Source organism: Benincasa hispida, chromosome 2 (genome assembly GCF_027475165.1).
Source record: "Benincasa hispida cultivar pf3 chromosome 2, pf3_genome.v1.1, whole genome shotgun sequence".
Lineage (NCBI taxonomy): Eukaryota > Viridiplantae > Streptophyta > Magnoliopsida > Cucurbitales > Cucurbitaceae > Benincasa > Benincasa hispida.
In genome coordinates, this window is record NC_143479.1 from 4,581,048 (window position 1) to 4,606,955 (window position 25,908).

The 25,908-nt window shown below is 30.5% G+C and overlaps 1 protein-coding gene across 1 annotated transcript; it reads right to left on the bottom strand.

The window, feature by feature from the left end:
- Nucleotides 1–18,470: 18,470 nt before the first annotated feature.
- On the bottom strand, nucleotides 18,471–21,745 carry LOC120070584 (protein STRICTOSIDINE SYNTHASE-LIKE 3-like). The gene is made up of 4 exons (XM_039022389.2): nucleotides 21,132–21,745; nucleotides 19,896–20,171; nucleotides 19,294–19,461; nucleotides 18,471–19,108 (listed from the first exon to the last, which is right to left on the bottom strand). The coding sequence occupies exons 1-4, from the start codon at nucleotides 21,491–21,493 to the stop codon at nucleotides 18,709–18,711; spliced, it is 1,206 nt and encodes a 401-aa protein (XP_038878317.2). The 5' UTR covers nucleotides 21,494–21,745; the 3' UTR covers nucleotides 18,471–18,708.
- Between the last annotated feature and the right edge of the window lie 4,163 nt (nucleotides 21,746–25,908).

Here is a 25,908-nt window from a genome sequence, read left to right on the forward strand (position 1 = left end):
TCGTCAGTATCACACAATTCACAAAAATTCAAAGGATTTCAGCTTTATATAAACTTAGTCTTCAATAAGATTGTTAAGTCAATCACTAACCACACATCCATAAATCAAAGTCAATCCATAATTTCCATTGTTTTCAAACTAATTTCCATTTAGAATACATTACAAAATACAAAGAAGGGCTGAAAATCGGACCTGGGGCTGAAAATCGAAAGGAAGGTCTTTGCAGTTGCATAAAGGCAAACACGAAGACGGTGTGAAAGGAAGGAAGGAACGGCACGACTGTGACTGTGAACGGCTATGAAGAACTGAAGAAGACGAGCAGCGGCGTACAGTTGCCTCTGAAAATCGAACCCTCCACAATTTGCAAGTGAAGGAAGGATTATTAGCAAGCAAGGAAGAGGAACGGAAGAAGGAAGAAGAAGAAGGCCAGAGAAAAAGCTCGAAGAAAACCCTAACAATCTGCACTTGCGGCGTACGGACGGAACTCACGGAAGAAGAGAAGGTGTGCAGACGAGTTATTATTCAATTATTTAATATTTTTTTTAAATGTCGGTCAGGTCGGGTCCCTTGTGTGCTCGACCGAAATCTAATTCGGCGGGTAATTTTGAAACCGACCCCGCCCGATTTGTTTGGATTTCTGACCAGTCGATCCTATTTCGACTGGTTTAGGTCAGTCGTGTCGGTTTATCGGTCTACCATGCTCGCCCCTACCATACACAAATGATTCCGGAACTCAACTCTAGTTTTCGTAAACTATTTTTATTTTTTTATTAAAAATAATTTATTTTATTTCGATGTCCCATCACAGTCTAAAAAAATATTGGTGGCGACTCCTATTATATTTTCTTTTAAAATTAACCTTCTTTAAGGACGTCGGCTCCGCATCATTTCGGGTACGTGGTGACAAAGACAAAATGTGATCTTTTTCTATTCTTTTAACATGATAAAGGAAACTTTTTTTATTCAATGATATTATTTCCTTTTAGATAGTATTGATATAGATTCAATTAAAATGATTATAGTTTTTTTCAAAGTCATTTTATCCAAAAACAATTTCTCTCTCTTTCTTTCTTTTTTTTCCTTCCTTTTTGGCATTTATGTTGTAGTGATAAACGATTTTTTTCTTTAAAAAATCATTTTATCTAATCAAAATAATAATTCATGTAGAAAATTTGGTTCTAGGTATTTTGTTTTAAATTTCTTTTTTCATATTGTTTACCAATTTCATTTGGCAATTTTCCATAAGGTTTCAATGTTTTTGGGTTTTTTTATGAGATTATTTTTATAGCCAATTTTACTCAAGATTTTTTTCTTAACTTTTATCCTTCTTTAACATGGATAGAGATTGTTAGACACAAAATAGTGAATTTTTTTATTATTATTTTTTTTATTCTCTTTTAACATGAATACCTAAAAATATGAGAAATTCTTTATTCAATGATTTAAAGTGATAATATATAAGAGAAATTTATTTCGTAGAACTTGAACTTTGTATTTGTATTAATTTTGTGGGAAGTGAGTACAATATCTAATATCTAATATTTTAATGCTTTCAAAATAACGATAGTCTGGTTGATCTTCTTACCTGATCAGGCTTGTTGATGTTCGTGGGCTTGTTGATGTTCTCACAAGGCTTCCGAAGAAACTATGAGATTGATTTTGATCCTCTAATTCTCTCTTGGCTTTTTTAGAGAATGCTAACCCTTGCAAATAGGGGAACTTTTCTATTTATAGAGCTCCCTAAGCTTCATGGACTTGGACCTGACCTTTGGACCTAATTTAATTGGACTTGGGCCTAGTTCTTTGGGCCTAATCAATTGGACTTGAGCCGGGTTTTTAGGCCCAATTAACTGGGTTAGGCCCATTTTGGCGTTTTAGGCCCACCTTAAGCCCATATTTGGGCGTAACTGGGTCAACGCCTAAATTATAACGTGAAATTGGTCGAAATTAATTTTACTCAATCGACGTCTGCGATGAAAACACAGAATTTGTTCTCAATTTCAATTTGAGACACATGTCAACTCTTAATTGGTCACAAATTTGACGATTTCGGAATTCCGTCATTAATTTAGCGAATGATGTGGTTGTCCGTAGTTAGTCTGAAATTTCTCCACCAATAGATTCACATTAAATTTATAATAGATTATTTTTCTTTTAAAAAAGTTATTTGATCTAAAAACACCCTCTTCTTGTTTTTTCTTGGCATTCACGGTGTAGTGATAAAAGATTTGTTTTTCTCTTAAAAAATCATTTTATCTAAAAAACAATTATTCATGTAGAAAAATTGGTTTTAGTTATGATTTTTATTCTTTTCCGATATTGATTTAGAATTAAATCGAATCTAAATTCAAATCTAAATTTTTATTTATATTGAAGTATACTCCCAATTTTTTTAAAGTTTTTATCTATTTTTCTTTTTAATACTTCGTTAGTCCCCTTTTTTGTTAAGTTTTTTTCTCTTAGTTTTATATGCATCTATGAACTTTCTTATAAACTTATTACCGCAACATACCTAGCTGGGGAGGAGAGACATATGAACGTTCTCTTCATATTTTGTTTTAATCTAATTTAAATATATTTATTTAATTTAATGTAAATATATATTTTTTTATACTTATCTTACATACAAAGATTTTGTATTTTATTAATTTATCGATGTTATCTTTGATTTAGAGATGAAAGATCATAAATACAAGATTTTTTTCTTCAAATTTTGATTTAAGATCCATCTAAATTCCATGTTGGAAATGAATGATCATACATAGAAAAGAAAGTTTTTTTTAAAAGATTACTTTTATATCAAATCTATTTTATTTATTTTTTTTTTGTGGGAAAGACATTTTTTCATAGTTCTCTACCACTTTTTACTTTTTAAATATTCAAATTTATTTTATTACATTTTATATCAATAGATCAAATTTATTTTATTGCGTTTCGTATCATCAAAACTCTTATTTCAACTTTAATTTAAACATTACAAAACATAGTCTCAAATGTATGTGTCTTTTGTTTATAGAATATGTTTTCATAAAAATCTAAAGTATCTAACTTTATTTTTTTACTTTTAAATAATTTTATATCAACTCGTATTAATGAATTTTTTTTTTTGGTTTGATAGATTTTAGTTTTTTTAATTTGCAAAAATAAAAAAATTATATTCATATTTTTTTAATTTTCAAACTTACATTATATTGTTAATCATCTGAAAGTTATTTAAAATCATCATGTATATCTATATCTTCTATACTATCTAAAAGAGCTATAGACAAGAAAATTTTGATTTTTCCACTTCTTTTGTCCCATTTAGTGGACGGTCATTGGGACATCTAATTTTATTAAATTGATGGTTATAGCGATATCTTAACTAATTTCACATTTAAATCATTAAATAATTTATAATAAGAAGAAAAAGATCCCCTATTTTTTTGGCATTCCCATGTTAAGAAACTCACATTTTATCCATGGTTATTAGTATCACACATAAAATAAAAAAAAGAATTAAAATGTTAAAATTTAACTCAAATTAAAGGAAAAAAAATTAAAAAGAGATTAATTACATTTTATCAATAATATCTACTTCACGATTTTTTTAAAATCATATTTTATCTCTAGTAGTCTATAATTCACTATAAATAAAGGGATTTTTTTAAAAAAGAAAATACATTTTGTCTCTAATATCTATTGCACCTTAAATATAAGATTTTTTTTTTATTTTAAAAATGACATTTTATCTCTAATTCAAATTTCAAGAATTCACATTCGATCTCTAGTTCACATTAGAAAAAACTAAATTTTTTTTTGTTATCTATAAACCTGTAGATTTAAAAGAAAAAAAATTGCATTTCCCCCTATTTTTGGCATTCCCACATTTAAAGAAAAAAAAATAACAATTTATTTAATTCACTTTTTTTCAAATCTAAGTTTCTTATAAAATAGTTGAATTAAATAGTTATAAATATATTAGAAATGCGTTTTTTTTTTTTTTTTTTATATATTTCTAATAAAAGTGATTAACTTTTATTTTAAACTTATTAGAATTGCAAATATTATTAGTTTGTTTGCTCTAAAAAATTCAATTAGAAAAACTTTAAAAAAAAAACAGTTCTAAAAATTATATTAATTTAAATTTGTTTGGAGTATTATGAAACTTTTTTAGAGAAATATATAAATAAAAAAAAATGATTACGAAGTATAACACTCTTATTTTAACTTATACTTTTACATTTCATTTTCAACTAAATAAAATACGTGCAACGCATAATATATGTGGGTTAATTTGTTTAATTTTTGTTTTGTTTGTTTTTGTTTTTTTTTGTTTTTTTTAAAAATTTTGTTGAGTATACATGTGGCTTTTGGAATTGACCAGCTTGACCTTCGGTGCTTCTAATCTCCAAATGGACCGAATATCTTTAGCTAATTTTCAAATCGAAATGATTAATTCCGGAAAATTTTTATTTTTATTTGTTTGGTCGGAACGAGTTTAATCCCTCGAAGTTAATATAATATTGAATTTTAAAATTTTAAATATAATTTTCATATCAACCAAATTAATTTTAAATTATTAATAGTATCTTCTACCAATTTCATAACCACAAACTAATAATTAAAGATGAATTTAATTATATATCATTTAAACTCCCCTGACAAACATTTGGATCATTTCTATAGCATCTTAAATTACCAATTGATCCAAAAATTTAAGTTGATTGGTAAAGACGAATTTAATTATATATCATTTAACAAATTTTGATGCAAGACAAAGAACTCTTTTTTTTTTAAAAAATAAAATAAAGTAAAATAACGCCTATTTTAAGATTTATAAACTTTCAAATGCTACCAATAACTAAACTAAAATTAACAACTAAATTAATAATAACGAAAGTCCTATAGCGTGACAATTTGATTTTTAGTTTTTGAAAATTAAGTTTGTTTTCTCTCCATGGGTTATCATGACTTTCATTTTTCTTTAGATAAAATAATTGAATTTTTAGTCAAATTCCTAAAATAAAAATAAGTTTTTAAAAATTATGACTTCGTTTGATAATTATTTGATTTTTAGTTTTTAGTTTTTGAAAATTAAGCTTATAAACACATTTTCTACTTCTAAATTTCTTACTTCATTTCTATTTTTCATCTTTTTTTGTAAAAAAAAATGGAGTTAAATTTTGAAAATTTAAAAAGCATTCTTTAAAAATGTGGCTTAAATGATTACTAAATGTGCCTAAATTAATTAGTTTTCTTCCTAAGATTATTGCAACTAACTCATTACGAAAACTAGTTAGATGGAACTTTGAAGGGGTTTTTTTTTTCAATCTTTATTGGTTTTAAGTGTTAGATGATATAATATTATTAAATTTATCTCCATCCATCAACTTAAATATTTAGATAAATCGATAATATAAAATTGTATCAGAATAGGTGATTTAAGAAGTCTAAATAAAAACTAAAAAAACACTTTTCAAACAATCTAGAAAAAAAAGCAAGTTGTTTTTTTGGAATGCGTCCAACTAACTAGCCTCCAAAAAATTCTAAAATTTGTACTAGTAAGGGTAAGGAAAAGTGAGTAAGCACTGAGTGAGTGAAGATTTCTACTCTAAAAAATGTTTATATTTATATTTGGTAAAGAAAAGTTAAAGAAGTTTATTAATATAAAATTTTAACTATAATTTGTTAATAAAAAAATTAGAAGATGGAAAATTTAAATAAGAAATTTATCTCTAAATTCTAACGAAATTCTTTTACTAAAAACAACAGATTTCAAATTGTATTCTACAATGAGATTTTTTAAAATCGGTTGAGATTTGAAATCCTTAGAGAAAATCATAAAATTCCAAAATAGAGTTTTAATAGAAGTTTCTTTCTTCCAAATTATTTTAATAATAATAATTATTATTAATTTTTTTTTTTGTCAATTTCTTCTAACAGTCCCCTCAATGGAATTATTTGTTTTATATTTAATGTGTTAGGTGAAATTGAATGATTCTCTAGAACATGATCGATTATTTAACTTTTTTTCCACTTAGTTAAAATTTCAACTCGATTGGATTATGAATAGACTTCTAGTTATACTTCAAAATAGACAATTCGGTTACTCTCCTTTTCACTACTATAAATTTGACATTTGTTGATGAACAAAAAATGTAAAAAAGATATCTATGTTATTGCCAAAAAAGGTCAAAAAAGCCAACATCAAAAAAGTCTGACCATTAAAAAAACTGGTTTTTGTTGACGGCTAAAAAACATCACCAAAAATCATTTCTTGACTTTTTTACCATAAAAAAAGATCCCCCCTTCCTTTTTTTTTATACTTTTTGAACATCAAAGTAAGATCTTTTTTAATGTCAAAGTAAGATAATATTGACATTTTTGGTCCATCAACTATTTTTTAACAATATCAAGAAAACCTTTTCAAGAAAACTATTTTATTCTCTCAATATATGTTTTTATCGACAGTCACTTTTATTGATATTTTTTACCCATAAACTATATCAATTTTATATAAAAAAATTTCGGGTCATTGGGACCACTCATATGTGACTTGTAATCGCCCCTAAACAAGCTCAAAACTTGAAATCATACCATCTTCATTAAGCAAGCAGAATATATATATAAACTTGACCACTCACAAAAATGTATACATTCTCGTAAACGAATAGTTACAAAACCTATCGCTATCAATTTTTATATTAAATCACTTATATGAAATTAACTAGCACCAATACATCTAAGATTACCGGATATATCTGCAAATAATATCATAAAAAATGTCAAACTACTTATTGATAAATTTTGATCTCCAAATAAAAATTTGCATTGAAATCTCATAACTATCAACATAAAAATTTACAATTACCAAGATTTGTCTCAAAATGAACACAACTATTAAATGAGTGGAAAGGAAACGATGGCAACTTGGATAAGCTCTAAAGCAAATAGGGAAATTTTTGTGAAGAAACCTTCTTGATATGTTAATTTCATCTTCATTCCCACTCTCAACGAGTAGAGAAAGCTTTGTAATGGCCAATTAATAAATCATTTAGTTTATCAAAATTTGATTGTAAATGACATTTTAAGATCAAATTTAACAATAGAAAAATTATGCACTCACTTTACTATATCTTTCACTCTGTTAGTTGTTATTAGTTGTAACAAGTTTTGCTATTTTTTTTTTTTTGTTAGTTATTATTAGTTGTAATAAATTTTTGTTATTTTTGTTAATATCCTCATTAATAGGTAACTGCTCCTTTCTCTCATTTATTGTACATCTATATAATGTATCTTTAATGTCATTAAATAAATGAGAGAGAAAAGTAATATTTATTTTTGGCTTTTCCACTTCCAATATGGTATCAGAGAGAGAAAATTCCCCAAATCCCTAAATTTTTCCCCCCTTCCCCTTCCCGCACGAAGTCAAAATGGTTTTTCCCGAGACACCTCTTCGTCCTCCGGCCGATCCATCTTCCTCAGCCGATTTTCCGACTACTGGGCTTCCTCTTTCTCATCCCGATCAATACACTCCCTATGCTCTTCATCACAGTGACACTTCCAATCTTGTTCTTGTTTCCGAACTTCTCACCGATGACAACTTCGTTTCTTAGAGCAGATCGATGGTTCTTGCCCTCTCCATCCGAAACAAACTTGGTTTCATTGATGGTTCTCTCCCTCGACCCACAGGTGATCTTCTCCCCTTATGGATTCGCAACAATAATGTTGTTGTTGCTTGGATTCTCAACTCTGTTTCTAAGAGTATTTCTTCAAGTATTCTCTTCACCGAATTAGCTCGAGCAATCTGGCTTGACCTTCAAGATCGTTTCCAAAGACGCAACGGACCTCACATTTTTCATCTCAAATGCGAGTTATCCAGCCTTAAGCAAGATCAAGACTCCGTCACTATGTATTTTACTAAAATAAAGAGTTTCTGGGACGAGTATATTTCCTATCGCCCTGGTTGTACGTGTGGGCAGTGTATCTACGGCGGTATCAAATCCATGGAAAACTTTCTTCAATTCGAGTATCTCCTTTTTTTTCTGATGGGGCTAAACCACAACTTCAACCATACTCGTTCTCAGCTTATTCTCACGGATTTGCCTTCACCTATTAATAAGGCTTTTTCATTTGTTGTTCAACAAGAACAACATCAATCCCTTGCTAATCCCCCTTCTTCTGCTGTTATATTGGTTGTGCAGAAGAATGATAACCCTTTGCAACAGAGTCATCACCAGCCCTCTTCGAAGCAAACTAAAAGTCACCCCGTTTGCACCTATTGCAACATCACCGGTCATACTGCTGATAAATGCTACAAGCTCCATGGATATCCATTAGGCTATAAGCATAAAGGACACTCAAATCAGGTTCATAAGCAACATCCTTCCTCTAATTCATCTGCTAATCCTGTTGATTCTGCCTCTTCCTTGTCCCCTGCTCCATCTGGGAATATGATTACCAATGACACTCTTCAACAACTCCTCACTATGTTGCAATCCAAGCTTAATATGGCCAAGGCCGAAACTGATTCAGTCACACATGTAGCAGGTAATTGTTCTCAAATTCTCTCTAATCATGAATGGATCATTGATTCTGGGGCTTCTACACATATATGTTTCCAAAGGCATTTATTTCACGAGCTCCTGCCAACTAGTACTACTGTTGTTCTGCCTGATAACACAAGAATTTCAGTCTCTTTTATTGGCACCGTCACACTTTTTGGGTCACTGCATCTTCATCATGTTCTATATGTTCCAGAATTTCAATACAACTTACTTTCTATCAGTGCTTTAACATCTGATGGTAATGTCTTTGTCCATTTCTCCACCGATTCTTGTGATATTCAGGCAAAGTCCACTTTGAAGACGATTGGCAAGGGTAAGTTGTGTGATGGTTTGTATATTGTTGAGCAACCTCACATCACTACAGTACCTTCTCATGTTATTACTGCTGATTCTTCAAATAATTCTTCTTTATGGCATGCCAGGCTTGGACATCCATCCCTATCTCGATTATCTACTTTGAAACATGTTTTACATCTTGATTCTGTTTCTCTGCATAGCACATTCCCTTGTGACATTTATCCTTTAGCAAAACAAAAGAAATTGTCTTTTGAATCGCACAATAATAGATCATCTGCTATTTTTGACTTGATTCATGCTGATATTTGGGGTCCTTTTCTACACCTACTCATGCTGGACATAAATTTTTCCTTACTATAGTAGATGATCACAATCGTTTTACTTGGGTATTCATGTTAAAATCCAAGTTTGATGTTTTGAAGATTATTCCTCAGTTCTTTTCTTATGTTGAGACTCAATATGATAAGAAAATCAAAGTGTTTCGTTCTGATAATGCTCCTGAACTTTCCTTTGTTGATTTTTTCTTACAAAGAGGGGTTTTACATCAATATTCTTGTGTGGGCAGACCAGAACAGAATTCTGTAGTTGAACGTAAGCATAAACATTTGTTAAATGTTTCCAGAGCATTGTTCTTTCAATCCAGAGTCCCTCTCAAATTTTGGAATGAATGTGTTTTGACTGCAATATATCTTATTAACAGAACACCTTCACCTATTCTGGGTTGGAAAACACCTTATGAGTTGTTGCAGAGTACTTTGGCTGATTATTCTCTTATTAGAACTTTTGGGTGCCTATGTTTTACTTCTACTTTGTCTCATGGTTGATCCAAGTTTGCTCCATGGGTTGTCCCTGCTGTCTTTATTGGTTATCCATTAGGTATGAAGGCTTACAAACTTGTTGATATCACTAGTAACAAGTTTTTTGTTTCCCGCAATGTTGTTTTCTATGAACATTTATTCCCTTTTCATAAAGTGACCTTGGAGACTGAGCAACCCAACCCTTTTCAGCATATTGTCCTTCCTATAGCCCCTGACATTGATTTTTCAGCCCACCCTACCACTGCACCCTCCTTACCTTCCACTCCCATTGAACCTTTTTCTTCTACAAATCCTTCCCCATCCATTCCCCGTTCGGTGCCTCCTAAAACTACATCTTCAGTTTCTTCACCTGTCACATCCCCCTCCCTTTCCACTGATCTTTCATCTCAACAGCCTTCCCCTTCTTCTAACCTAAATACTCAACCCTTTGCTACACCTAGAAGGACATCCAGACCAATCAAACCCCCTCCTCCTACCTTAAAGACTATCACTGCAGCTTCACATCTCAAACTTCTTTTTCCAATTTTTTTACATATCATCTTATACACTCATCTCTTTCTTATGATCACCTCTCCCCTGTTTTCGTACTTTTTCCATTGCCATCTTTACTTGACTATTTCACGGCCGGATATTGTATTTGCTGTTAATAAACTTAGTCAATTTGTGGCGGAACCATGCAAAGCTCATTTATTTGCAACATATTATCTCTTGCGTTATCTGAAATCAGCCCCTGGCCAAGGTGTTTTCATCACCCCTGCTGATTCTTTTCAGCTATGTGCCTTTGCTGACTCTGATTAGGCATCTTGCCTTGATACACGAAAGTCTGCCACAGGTTATTGTATTTTTTTGGGCAGGTCTCTTGTTTCATGGATGTCTAAGAAGCAGAATGTGGTTTCAAGATCTTTTGCAGAGGCTGAATATCGAGCTCTTGCTTCCACAACCTGTGAACTTGTATGGCTTCAGTCTCTTCTTCATGATTTACTCATTCCTATTCATCAACCTTCTTTGCTTTATTGTGATAATCAAGCTGCTATTCACCTTGCCAACAATCCTATTTTTCATGAGCGGACCAAACATATCGAGCTTGACTGTCATTTTGTTCGAGATAAAGTTGTTGATGGTTCTGTTAAGCTGTTGCCCATCCGTTCTATACATCAACTTGCTTAGCTTCACTAAAGCTCTTCCCTTTCCACTGTTTTTTGCTATAAAATCCAAGTTGGGTTTGTCTAACATTTTCAGTTCACCCTGAGGGGGGATATTAGTTGTTATTAGTTGTAACAAGTTTTTGATATTTTTTGTTAGTTGTTATTAGTTGTAACAAGTTTTTGTTATTTTTGTTAATATCCTCATTGGTAGGTAAGTGCTCATTTTTTTGTACATCTGTATAATGTATCTTTACTATCATTAAATAAATGAGAGAGAAAAGTATTATTTACTTTTAGCTTTTCCACTTCCAATACACATATAAACTATAAACTATAATTCAACCAATGTCACCAAATGATCATAAATTTCGAATGCACCTACTTTCTCTCTTTCATATACTACATTTATATAAATCTACCAAAATGTTCAACTAATAGTAACCAAGACCCAAGTAATGAAACACGTCTAAATAAAAATCAGTACCTACACCTTATGCTTGTCAGTCGTGAGACTTGTATGATAAAAGAATAGATCCATAATCTACACAATAGAACAACTTTGAGTATTCTTGACTGGACAGCCTTGGCCGCGACGAGGCCACACCGACAGCAATTGGGCGAACGATGTTGGGAATGACTAGTCAATTAGTAATTTGTTGGAATGACTTGTGATAAAATTAGCCAAAATTTTCTAAATGTATTTTCATATTTAATTCCAATTTGAAACGTTTTTGTAGTTAATTAAGATCTAAAACGTTTTCTACATTTAATTTAGAAAAACGTTTTTGTTGGATTCTTATAAAAAGAAAAATGGTTGTTTTAGTCCGTAAGAGTGAAATTTGAGTTTGACATGATATTTCTCTCTATTAAAAATGATTCAGTTTCGAGCAAAGTTTCCATTCGATTCCAAACCTTCTTCAATGAGTGCATATCTAACAAAGGTGTTGTGTTAACCTTGGGGAGCAACCGGCTTCTGGCGATTTAGCACCAAGGTCGCACCGATTTTGCTTTCAAAGACCTGGATCTTCCACGACACAACAATGATTGAGATCTAGAATTGACGACAACTAACAATTTGGAAGCAAAATTTAAAGAATACCAATCAATTGCACCTCCATCTTCGATTTTCCTCTCCAGATCGAATCAAGAACACTAGAACCGTCGATGGATCTCACACCATTCTCATCTTTGCAACCGCTCCAAACTAGATTTGGTCACCAGAAAAGCACTTAATCGGATTCGAAAAGGTTCATCTTATAGTCAGATCTTAGAAGCGAGTTCGAATTTGAATCCACATTTGCGATCATCTCAGCCGAGTCGATCAATTTGGAACTTGAAGAATACCCGCTGGAGTCTGCTGTGGATGTCGGTGGAGGCAATAATGCATGGGGTTCTTGTTTGAGGAAAAAGTCATCTCTTTGGATGTGGGTGAGGAACTTCAGATTAGAAATTATGGATCAACTTAGATTCAATGAATAAAAAGGTACAAAATTAAGAGGGTAATTTCTCTTTTTAACATATAAGCATAATTAGATTGTTAGCTTGTTTTGTTCTTTATGAATGAATTGCGTTGGGAAGAAATTTTGAGCGACATTATACTTTGATTCTTTTTTTGAGATTAATAAGGGCTGATCTAAAATTAAGAGAGACCTTCATTGGAAAATTAAGAAAAAATAGAAAGTATTAATTTTGGTAAACTAAATTAAGGAAATAATCATACTTATTATTAATTTTAAATAATAATAATTTGTAGACGAAATCACTCGACTATAGACATGATTTGAGGAACTTGGAGAGACAACTCAATATATATAATTTTCACTTTGTGATGAACAAATTAGTGAGTAATTTATGTTGATTATGTTCTTGCGATAGAAATTTTGGAATATGTGGGTCTTGTAGCATGATATTGATTCTTGTGGTTAACCATCACTGTCAATTTGGATGATGATGCTAGTGATCCTTTTGTTGATTTGATTAAGTTTCACATATGTTGAAGATATATTGATGGGTTAAAAATTGGGTTAAACGTGATAGAGACTTCTTGAACTCTACTGAGGCAATTTTGACATACAATTACAATAACCATATAATTTATTTATTTATTATTATTTTTTTTTATATATATATGACCAATTGTCTACAAGCGTATTAAAAAGTCCAAATCATAATGCCCAAAGGAGAGCTCCTAAATACAAAGCAAAGAATTATAATAATATTTCTAATAAATAATTCACCATTGGTTTTGAGAAAAAGTCAATGGTACATTAGTTGGAAAATGTATTAGGGACTATTTTCTCAAAAAGAAGGAAATATAAAGTAGAGAAATATGCACATTGTGAGAGCTATTGTATAAGGAAAATTGTGAGGTTTCACTGTGTGTAATATCCAAACAAGGAAAATAACATTTGCAACACTAGATATTATAGCCATTGGAAATTTGGCAAGAAATTATGCATCATTCCATTGTTTGAGATCTTGACTGTTGATTTGTTGGACTACAATCTTTGAACTATTGGATTGAGGTTGATGTGGCACGTGCTAACATAGTTAGCTCACATGGTTGTAGTTTGTCATATTGTTCCACAAATTTAATTTTTATATATGCTATGAAAATTTAGCATCTTTATTTTATTGCTATTTTGTAGCAAGATATTCAATATAACTTTATTAGTAAATATTGGAATATTTCATGAGTTGTAAACTATATTATCTTACATGAGATGCTATTGTGATCTACTTGAGTATGATTTATGTCATAATTATCATGTATGACCATTAATTCCATAAAATATCATTATTACTTTTAAATTTTGGCCCTATACATTATTTTGACCATCATCTAACATGCTTGTAGTATGAATATATGTAAATCCCATCATTTCATGTGGAAGCTTGTAGAATTAATGGTAGTTTGAGACATCGTCTAGCTATAAAATGTGTAATATTTTATATGAAGCAACCATTGAATGTCCTTGAGCGGAAAACAGGATCAGATCCAAAAATCCAAATTCACAGTATATGAACTTTACAACAAAAATACAGAAAAATCATGCATTTAATTAAAATACAACATACTTGGAAAACCCTTACCTTAGAAGACTGATATTCAAATAAAATACCTTGAAGGATGAGAACCCATAAGTTTTGTGGGCTTTGGCTATTTTGGATGAAAAAATTTGAGAAAGAAGAAAGGAGGAGGAGAATTGAGTGATTGGGAGGGATTGAAAAAGTAACAGAACCGTTCTATAGAACGCACAGAGGAAGAAGATGAAGAATCTTGTTCAACCCCTCCCACTATCATGAGAGAAAAATTAAATAAATAAAATTAATTTTAATAAAACTTTAATATATATTTATATGATAGCCACTTTATCATATAATATATTAAATTATATGTTATATCAAATATAATATATAATATATAGTTTAATATTGTATCCAATATAATATAACCTATAGTTTAATTCTCTAAACAACGAAATTTAATTATATGAATCCAATTCACATAAGTAATATTTGAATCATATTCAAATATTTATTTCCTCTCAAATAAACTTTATAATGTATCAAATACATTGTAGTAATTATATCATGTATAATTAAATTAAATTAATTATATCACATATAATTAATTTCCTCAATTAATTTTAACAATTCAAATTAATCCAAAAATTGATTTTCATTAATTCTTGTTGAGCTATAGAGAGGACCTTATGAACCTGTATGGACCTGTAGCTTGAAGCTCCAATAGTACGCGAATAATTAATTAAACTAATTATTCACCATCCGTTAACTGTCGAACACTCCATTAAAGACCGACAGCTGCACTCTTCGCAATACAGATATATTTCTGTTTCCATTGGATATAACCAGTCAACAGTACGATGATCCTTCACAAATTACTTGTAAATACACTTGATCCAAAATTATCGTTTTGCCCCTGTAGTTACATCTAACTCCTTAAGTACCACTGATCACTCCAATGAACAATAAATCATAGTCCAACTATGAATAAACCCCTTTCAGGCCAGGAGAGGGTGTGGCGCCACATTGTTCAAGTCTCGGAATCAGTTCTTAAGGGAATAATTTATTTACTTACCCCAACATTGGGGAATGAGTGAATTCCTTCTTGTGTAGTTGTGTTCCCAGCTTGCCAATCAAACGAATCCCTAAAATGGTAGACTTATTGAGTCGACGATCTGACCACTCTCACCCATACAAATCAAATGACCACTTTCATAGGCAGGAGGAGTTCACAACTCACTCAAGATTCATGTCATGTTACCTATGGTCATCCTGGTGAAATGTAAGTCTCTATTATGAACTGCATTACAAAATAAGACTAGTCATTTCGTGGTATGGTCTTATACAAACTCTTTTGTATAGGATATCTCCACTCACATGTCTCTACATAAATGATCAGGATCAGATCATTTTTAGACATCTACAAAGCTACTCATAGTGTCACTAGGATAAGATATCTAATCTTATCCATACTATAGACCATTTAGGTTATTACTTAAACATGATCCACTCGTATGTCTATATATATATGTTTAAGCTACAAGATAACCTTGGATGTTAGTTTATTGGTTTGTGGATTAATGCAACTAAATGTCTAATAAAACATCACATATTTTATTAGACAAATAAAATGTTTGTATACAATACAATTACAAACAATAGAACCCTACGAGATTTAGAGCATCAACCCCAACATTATAAGCCTTTTTTTTTCAAGATCTCGATGGGTATATAAGTGAGGATAGTTATCTTCATTCATATGAGACCTTTTGGGGTGGAACCAAAAGTAAAGCCGTGAGGGCTTATGCTCAAAGTAGACAATATCATACCACTGTGGAGATATTTGGAGGATTGTTGTCCCCAACAAGTGGTATTAGGGTTATTCCCCTAGTTTAGCTATATTGTACAAAGATGTAGTAGAGCCTCAAAAGTATGTCATGGTATGATCTATAGTGGAACTCTGTTAGATAGGCAACGTGCCCTAGTGAAGAGGAGTTAACCTAGACAAGAGTTAGGTGGATGAATGACTATTTGAGGGGAGATTCAGTGGTCCTTTGTTCGAGGGGAGGAATGTTAGGAATACGACCAAAGTCCCACATTGGTTAGATAAGGAGATGATCATGAGTAATATATAATTTCAATTGATTAAAAGTATGCATGTCTAGGATCTTGAAAAGAGAAAATGAAGATCGGTGATTTAAAGTTGTTATATGATTTAGCAACTTTTAAAGAGATATCATGAATTAAACATGGATCTTCAATTTCTAAAAGGAAACAAACTAGTTAGGTTTAAATGAATCTTCAAATATTTTGACGAATATTCTCATATGACTAAAATATTTAAAATAGCCATTATAAACCGTTGATAGCATCTGTATAATACATCGCATGGATGTAAAGAAGTATTTACTCAAGTTGTTTAAGCTGATTATATGAATATTTGTTAATATCATTTGATATATGCGTTTACTCAAATTTATTTGAGCTGATTGTGTAATTATCTATTTTTATGTCGATGATATATTGATCTTTGATACAAACATAGATGTAAGTAATAATACTAAGTTATTTATGTCCTCAAAATTTGAAATAAAAGATTTAGATGACGATGATGTCACACTTGGTGCTAAGATAAGGAAAACTGAAAATGGATTTTCTTTATATCAATCGCATATTGAAAAATGAGATTTGGTTGCTTTGATGATGCTCCTATAAGAACATATTATGATACTAGTATGAATTTTAAGAAAAATAAGGAAGATAGTGTTTCTCAATCTGAATATGCAAAGATTATAGGAAATGTTATGTTTTTATGAACTATAATAGACTTATGATTAAAGATCATTTGATTGCTCTTCGTCATTTATTAAGGTATCTTAATCGTACAATATATTATTGTTTGCACTTTAATATTCTTCTACCATATTAGAATGATAGTGTATGCAAACTAGATAACTTAGAATGACGAAGTAAGTTTTACTAGTGGATGTATTCTTATCGGATTCCCCTCCTCTATTGCTGGGGGTCGACTCGGTTTCGTCAGCTTTTCCTTTCATTTTCATCCTCCTCCCATCAGAAGTGCTCGACTCCTCAGCTTTCCGAACCGCATTGCTTTCCCTCATCTCCTCTGTCAGCTTCTCGATATTCTTACACAGTCCCAACAACATTTCTTTCATCTCAGAGATCTCCCTTTCATTCTTTTCCAGCTTATTCTCTATTTGTTTCTGAGTCATCGCACGCGTACGCCCCAGGATGAAGCGGCTCTGATACCACTTGTAAGCTCTTCAACCCATGCAAGTAAAAATCAAACAACACCAAACCAGGAAAATAGAGAGAAAGAGAAGAAGAAGAAAACAGTAATGAAACTTCACGACTCTTTGCTTTTATTTATCAACTATTTCTTCTTAAAACCTCTCAATACAAACATTTAACCCTTCCTTGTCGTTCCTTCCCCAAATAGAGCAACCCGCTCCCCAAAATAAATCTCCTCTGTCCCTCCGAAAGAAGAAAATACAAGCAAGAACACCCCAGCATCTTAGAGAGAGCTGGGCACTTCTCTCCTCACCAAAAGCCTTCTAACTTTCAGCTAATTCTTTTTGTGCCCCTTTAGTACGATCCCTGCTCTTTTTAACAGCCTCGTGGTCCCCTCCTCCTTTTTTTCCACATTCCTTCCTTGGTCATCATTGGTTGTTATGTCATTTCCCTTTTTACCCCTCCTTTTATAAGTATATATTATTTGTGGCCTTACAAATTCTCGCTAGTCTTTTATGACATGAAACTAATCTCATTACTAATTACAAACGCATACACAAAGTTCATTGTTTCTTCATCTGTAATAATGTATGAGAATGGTAAACACCACAGTTGCCTGATAGTTGTGCAGTTTCTTAGACGTGGTAAATTTGTAAACAGGTACTACCATCCTCAATGCTATGAAGAATATGGTCGATCCTGCGACAAAGGTCATGTACAATGAGAATGCGGATGCGGGATTTGTCAAGTCGAACGGGTTCTCATATGCCATTGTCGTTTTGGGGGAGCCTCCTTATATTGAAATGTTTGGTGACGGCATGAATCTCTCCATTCCTGAACGTAGTCCAAGCACCATAAGAAATGTGTGCAGCAATATCAAATGTGTCATTATCATCATCTTTCGGTGACTACGAATTCACTGGGAAGCTTGCTCGTACATGGTTTAGGACGTTAGGGATTCACATTATGATCCACTTTTTCCATTTGGATTGTAGGACGTTAGGGATTCACATTATGATCCACTTTTTCCGTTTGGATTGGTTTGACAACAAAACCAAACAAGTACTAGAGAAGTTAACATTTTAGGATATTTTTCATCTTACATATGAGATGAGGCTGTTTACAAAGCCCTCTTAGTCTTGTTTTAGAAGCATTTTTAATACCATCTTCTTTTAATCCTCGTATTGAAAAATAATTTTAATCCAGGATGAACAGGAGTGTTAAATATCTCAATTAATAATAAAAAATGGAAAAAAAATATACGATCTCCACAATTTTTATCAAGTATAGTTGTGTGCAAGTCATCAATTATCATCCCAAAAGTCGATGTTTTGGTATTTATTTTATTTAAGATAAATGGTTACAAAATTGGAAGTAAAGAGTTAGAAAAGTACACATTTGTCATTGTTTCAAACTTTGTTACACAAAAGTAGGGAGTTTTTGGATCATAAATACTAGAGTGATTCATAAATGTACTTTGTCCATGGACAAGGAAGAAGGGAATAAGAGAGAGAAAAAAAAAACACAACAGGTAAGTTCAGAATGAACATAAATAGCTAACTAATACTCTAAAACTACCAAAGAAATAAAACTAAAAAGGCCTATTCCTATTCACCAAACTTAATGCAAATCATAAACTGCAAGAAAAGACATTAAAACACTTCCAATCCACAATTTTCCATCTTTTTCCTCAACTTCACTTGCTACTCTCACAACCTTCCCTTGGTTGTCTTCTAATATCTGTAAAAGCTTTCCCTCTGGGCTGTACTTCACAACCACTGCATGAGGCCTCCCCCCAAGCAAGATGGTCTGGAATTTTACTGATATTGGAAGCTTGAGAAGAAATTTCCTCAGTTTTGGATATTTAGCTTCCAAACTGGCTAATGTCGAACGTCGACTGTGGATTGCCACCCAGAATTCGCCCTTGTCGTTCGTTCGGATGTTGTCGGGAAATCCGGGAAGTATGGCGAAGACCTCTGTTGTTCCTGCTTTCTCACCCTTTAACCAATACTTGCATAATCTAGATCATGAAAATGTTGCTAAAGTAGTGAATGAGTTGAAATAAATAAACAGATCATTGGTGTTCTTTCCATTTTGTGAACATAAATGCATGGACTAAGAGGTGTTAATAATGAGAGTGGGACTGAAGTAATAAATGTTGATGAAAAACTTAAAAGAGGCATTTCGAGTTGTAAAGAGTTTCACCTTCCTTTGCCCCCTTCGGAGAAGACGAAGAACGAGCCGTCCTTGCTTAGAGACACGCCATTTGGAAAATAAACATCTCTCACAAGAACAGTGGTTTCTCCTGTAGCAGCATTATACTTCAAAACTCTCCCAGAGTTCTCAGCAGAAAAAACTACATGCAAGAAGTTCCTGCACAAGAAATATAGGTATAAGAACTCTCAGAAGGTTTCTACGCTTTGGCCTTAGAAATCAGACTTAAGAGACAAGCAGCAAGAAAACTGAAAAAAATCCCAAAGGCCAAAGAGTCCTTTGAATATTCTTGGAATTAGTCTAGTTAATCTAGATTTTAAACCAAATTACTGAATGTCATAACAACTTGATATTTTGGTTTATAAGAATAGAATACAATGTTGTCTTGAACAAGAACAACATCAACAAGTTTTACAGATGAACATAAAGGAGATCTTCCATTCCCTTGCTCCTTGTTGATCAACAAGTTTTACTTACGATTTTCACATAACCCTCATCTATAAAGTGGTGAGCAACAAGAAAATCACCATAATATTATTAGGAAGCATCTATTGTCTTTTGATAATTAGCAAGAGAAAATCACAATAGCTTACCTTCGGTGGTATTTTGTGCTGCTATCTGTGAAGTACACATTCCCTTCTTCATCAAGGTCTAGATCATTGGTGAACTTGAATGACACTCCTTCTGCTTCAGTTGAAAGAGATGTTGCCAGACCTCCTTCCGGTCCGACTTTCATCAGCCCGAAGTATGCATCTGCAATATATAAATCGCCTGTCTTCTTGTCAAATCGGAGACCCAAAGGGCGGCCACATATATGTTCATTCTTCAAATAACTTAAAATTGATGGCTTAGGATTACATATCTCCGACCTGAAACCATATGGAAACAAATTAGAATGTATCGGCAACATTTAAAAACAAATGCCTAGAACAAGAAAATGATAGATAAGTAATTATAAAACATCAAAATTAGACATGTTGCAAACAAATTTTGGCATATAACATAACAGATCTATTTATCACATTTCGATGATACTATTAAAGGGAAAATTGTTTGTGAAAGATGAAAATATTTGAGGGATATTTCTAACCATTTTCCCCCCTACTAAAAGTCTCCAAAAAGGATGCAGATTAACTTTTGTGTTTTGTCTCTTCTTGCACCAAATCCTCCTACAAGAGTTTGAACAAAGCAATATAAACATATGTGTGCGTGTGTACATACAATGTTCACACAAAGTTGTCCCAATTAAATATTATTAACTGAAAGATTGTTTCTATATATAATAAAGTTAATACTATCGAACTTTACAGCATGACTCCACTTGTAGGCTATATAAAATAATCAGTACATATGAAGCAACCAACTATAGTTTAATCATTTGAATTCTTACTCTAAAAAAAGAAAAAAAGAATTGGATGACAATTTAAATAATTAGAAAGAGAGGAAGATTTTCACTGAAACAGTCAGATTTTTGCCAAATTTCATAGGATTTAAAGATGAATTACACTTTTTTTATCATCCAAACACAAGATTTTAAAAATATTCATATATTTCTTGTTCTATAGATGAAAACTTCAAAATCAATTTTTGAATTTGAAGGCACAGGTTTTAATATTATTTTTTTGAACTTGGTCGGTCCCAAATTTGGAGGAGGTTAAGATATCGTCAGGCTCTTGAATTAGAATTAAAAAAAGATAAACATCCGCTTCTACACTATCAAACTTCCTCCATCCTACATCGACACGAAACCCTAGGAGAATCCACATACAAGAACGTCTAAGCAATTAACACAGACAGATTCAGCAAAAAGAAGAAGAGAAGAACATTACCTATTCGGCGAAGTATAAGCAAAATCAGTCCAGGATTCGCCATTCCAGAACAATACTCTACCATCAGCGACACCAGTGTAAGGTCCACGCCCTAGAGGATCGAAAGCCACACTCTCAGGTCCCTGAACTTGATCCTTAAACATAATCGTCGACTTCTGCAACAAGTTATCGCTATCTCTGTCCGTCGGAATTTGAGACCACGAAGGCAATTCGACATGGTAGGTCTCAAAGTCAGGGAAGTCAGCGATCACACTGTGCTTGAAGGGATCGGTTGCGCAATACAGAGCCAGTAAGAAGAAAAGGCCGGCGACGACAGCACCGAACGAGACGGAAGAGCCAGTGTTCTCATTTGGGTGCCCCATTGCCGGGGAGAGTGGCTGAAGAATGTCGTTGGAGGAGATAATGGAGATTGGAGAAGGATTGTGAAGTTGAAAAGTCGTTGGTGGATTCTGATCTGGTTGATAGTGGATTGAAGGTTTGATTATGGCAATGGAGAATCCTCCATGGAAAAGCTTGTATTTATTGCTTCAATCCCACATGAAACCAAAACAGAACAGGAATGGGACTTTTCATTTTCATTGGGATTTCAACCTCCATATTTATGTTGTATACCTATCTTTGGCATTCCTCCAATCATAATTTATCAATTTATTTTTTAAATATATTTTAATATTTTTTAGATGTGAGTGATAAAAAGAAAGGTCCAAACATGAATGATACACCAAATGCACGAAATATTATCCTTTATCTAATATCTTAATCTTAAATTTAAATCCTTTACCCTAATTTTATAGGGAAATATTATTTTAATCCTTTTGTTTAATTTCTTAATAAAACTTTTTCTTTAAAGGGTTATCCTATGGCATTTAAATTATAAATTTCTAAAATTATTATTATTATTAAATCAATTTTGATAAAAATTGAGTTTAATGGTAAGTTTAAAGGTATTATTAAATCAATCTTTTAAAACTGATTGCAAATTATTATTATTATTGAAGGATTGTCCTATAGCATTTAATAATAATAATTATTATTATTAAATCAATTTTAAATTATTATTATTATTTTATACCAAAACTGATTGCAAAAAACAAAAACAAAAAAACAAAGAAACAAGTTTAAAGGTATATATATATAAAAAAGACAATATATATATATATATATACCTATTTTTGGCCTTCATACATTTAATTTAAAAAAATGACATTTATCTAATTCACTTTTTTCAAATCTAAGTTTCCTATAAAATAGATGAATTAAGCCTTTAGTTTTTCATCCAATATCTCCTTTTTCTAATCCGCTCTTCTTAATTTTTTTATAGAATTTCTTTAGCATTCAATTATTTTTTCTAATATTTCATTCAATAAAATTGCCACATTTTTGTGTTATTTTCCTTATTATTTAAGGTTCTAAACTTTTTTCAGTATTAGAAATAAACAAAAACTTGAATACAGAATCTCCTCAGAACACATATTTAGATATGATCTTAAATCACCAATTGATTCAAAAGTTTATATTGATGAGGGAAACAAATTTAATTATATATCATTTAACAGATTTTGATGTAGCCAAGTTTATGACCTAAAAAGAAAAGTTCATTATAATTGACAAAGAACTTTTTTTTTAAAAAAAAAAATAATAATAAAACAACACCTATTTTAGGATTAATAAACTTTCAAATGCTATCAATAATTAAACTAAATTAATAATAACTAAAGTCTTGTGGAGTAATAATATGATTTTTAGTTTTTAATTTTTGAAAATTAAGTTTATTTTTTTTCTATGGGTTACAATGACATTCATTTTTCTTTAAATAAAATAGTTGAATTCTTAACTAAATTCTAAATAAAAAAACAAGTTTTTAAAAAATTATAACTCCGTTTAATAATCATTTGGTTTTTAAATTTTAGTAATATTTAAAAACGTGGCTTAAATGTGCCTAAATTATTTAGTTTGCTTCCTAAGATTATTGCAGTTAGCTCATTATGAAACCCAATCAGATGGAACCTTTTAAGGTTTTTTTTAAAAAAAAATCTTTATTGCTTATAAATGTTAAATGATATAATATTATTAAATTTATTTTCACTCATCAACCTAAATATTTAGATAAGTTAGTAATTTAAAATTGTATCGGACCGAGTGGTTTAAGATCTCGTATTCAAATTCCAACGCTATTTAAATTAAATAAAAAAAAGTAAAAAACAAATACTTTTCAAACCATTCACAAAAAACATGTTTTTTTTTGGAATGCGTCCAACTAACTGCACTCCAAAAAATTCTCAAATTCCTATTAGTATGGGCAAGGAAAAGTGAGTGAGTACTTGAAAATTTAAAAAATGTTTTATATTTATATTTGGTAAAGAAAAGTTAAAAAGAATTTATTAATATAAAATTTAAATGTAATTTGTCAATAAAAAATTAGAAGATAGAAAATTTAAATAAGTAATTTATCTCTAAATTCTAAAACCTCCAATGAATTTCTTTTACTAAAGACAACATATTTCAAATTGTATTCTACAACGAGATTATTTAAAATCGGTTAAGATTTGAAATCCTTAGAAAAAATCATAAAATTCCAAATAGAGTTTTAATAGTTTCTTTTTTCCAAATTATTGTCTCTAATTTTTTTTTCTTTTTTTTTTTGTTAATTTCTTCCAACGGTCCCCTCAACGGAATTATTTTTTTTTATATTTAATGTGTTAGGTGAAATTGAATGATCCTCTAGAATAGTGGTCTATTATTTAATTTTTTTTCCTTTCAATTTTATTCTTGTTTTAAGCTTGAAATTTAAATAAATGTTGTTTTCAAGTATAAAAAAATAATCAATTTATTTACAAATATATTAAAATATCAATTATCAGGATAGACACTAATCAATATCTATCAATCGGTGTCTTATCACTGTCTATCAATAATGACGTTTTACTTAATTATTTGAAAATATTTCGTCATAGGAGACAATTACCTAGGAACTAAAAGTTAATCTAAAACATATATTTAACACTCTATTTGTAAAATCTTCTTAAAAAACTTAATTTGTAAAATAAATAAGTTATAAGTAATACATGTTAGCCCTTTATTTCCATTACTTACTAGTTATCCTTTTTTTTTTTTTTATCTAAAATAAACATTTTAATTGATTTATTATTTCACTTAATAGATAGTTTGTAATACTTTCCATATGTTTTTTTTCCCAAAATGAATATTGTGATTTATACTAATCATAAAATATTTAAATAAAGTGAACATAACTCAATAATAATTGACATATACTTTTTTTCTTGAATTCAAAGGTTCAAATCTCACATTACACTTTATATTAAAAATTAAAAAAGGACTTAAACATAGAAAACTTATTATCTAAAATATATTAATTAGTCCTTATTCTGTTAGTTAATACTTTACTTAGTCTTTAATATTAAAAACTTCATATTGTATAGGGCATTGAGAAAAGGTTGAGGTTTGATTTATTTGGATGGCTCTACATGGTCCCTTCGAGGCTATTCATCTGTTAAATATCTAGGAGAGTAGAAAACTTGACTAGTGTAAAATTGTTAGAGATAAATACTATATTTTAAAGATCAATTATCACGTCTTGTATGAACATAATAAAAATTAATCAACTAGAAACAACAATAATAAAGTAAGGGCCCGATCAATTTGAACATGAAAAAATATTTTCAAGATAAAAAAAAAAAAAACTATCGAATGAAGTCAAAATCTCTACGATAATCATAATAGGTTATGACAAACTCTTCCTAATCACAATTAGACATACACAATAGATATCTTAAGATTAATAAATCCTGATAACAAACGACAACCATAGAAAATAATAAATTAGAAAGATCTTCATTACTCGATTGGACTATGAATAGACTTTCAATTATACGAAATAGACAATTTTGTTGCTCTCCTTTTAAATGTTCTTTGCTTCTTATATATATATAATTACACTTGAAAAAAAATCCATTATTGTATTTGAAAATCGAGATGTTGAGCCCAGTCTAGCCAGGCACATACATAAGAGGTTCAAGGCCCAACCTTAATCATGGAATCCCTTCACAGAGAAAGAAAGGAGATTATTTTGACAATAAATGTTAAAAAATAACACAATAATAAAAAATAAATTTAACAAAGAACAAATGAAAAAAATATTTTTTTTATCCTTTAAGTGTTGGGTATGGTTTCAATTTAGTCCCTGGTTTCAAAATGTTGTTACATATTTAGTCCTTAATTTTTTATCAAGTTTCAAAATGCTATAATTTTACTTTTGATATTTGAGTTTTGCTTCAGTTTGGTCCCTATGTTTCAAGATTTACACTTATAACCTTGATTTTTTTTACTAAATACTCATTTTTTGTCTTTAAAGTTAATTTATGTTAATAAATTAAAAAGTTAAAGAATTATAATTAATTAAGTTTTACTATTTTTATCACTTTTCAAAATAAATTTAAAATTTTACTTCATAATTATTTGAATTAATTAATAGAAATTGACGTGAATTATTGAAAGTGAGTATTTAATAACAAATTGAGATTAAAAATGTAAAATATTGAAACTTAGAGACCAAATTAAAACAAAATTATAATCTAAAGAATAAAATTGTAACATTTTGAAATTTATGGTCTAAATTGAAACAAAACTCAAAATTTGAGGACTAAATGTATAATATTTTAAAATTTATGGATCAAAAAGATGTTATTTCAAGAACAAATATTGATTGTTATTTAATCCATTATTAAAATCTAATATTATAATTATTAAATTTGATTGA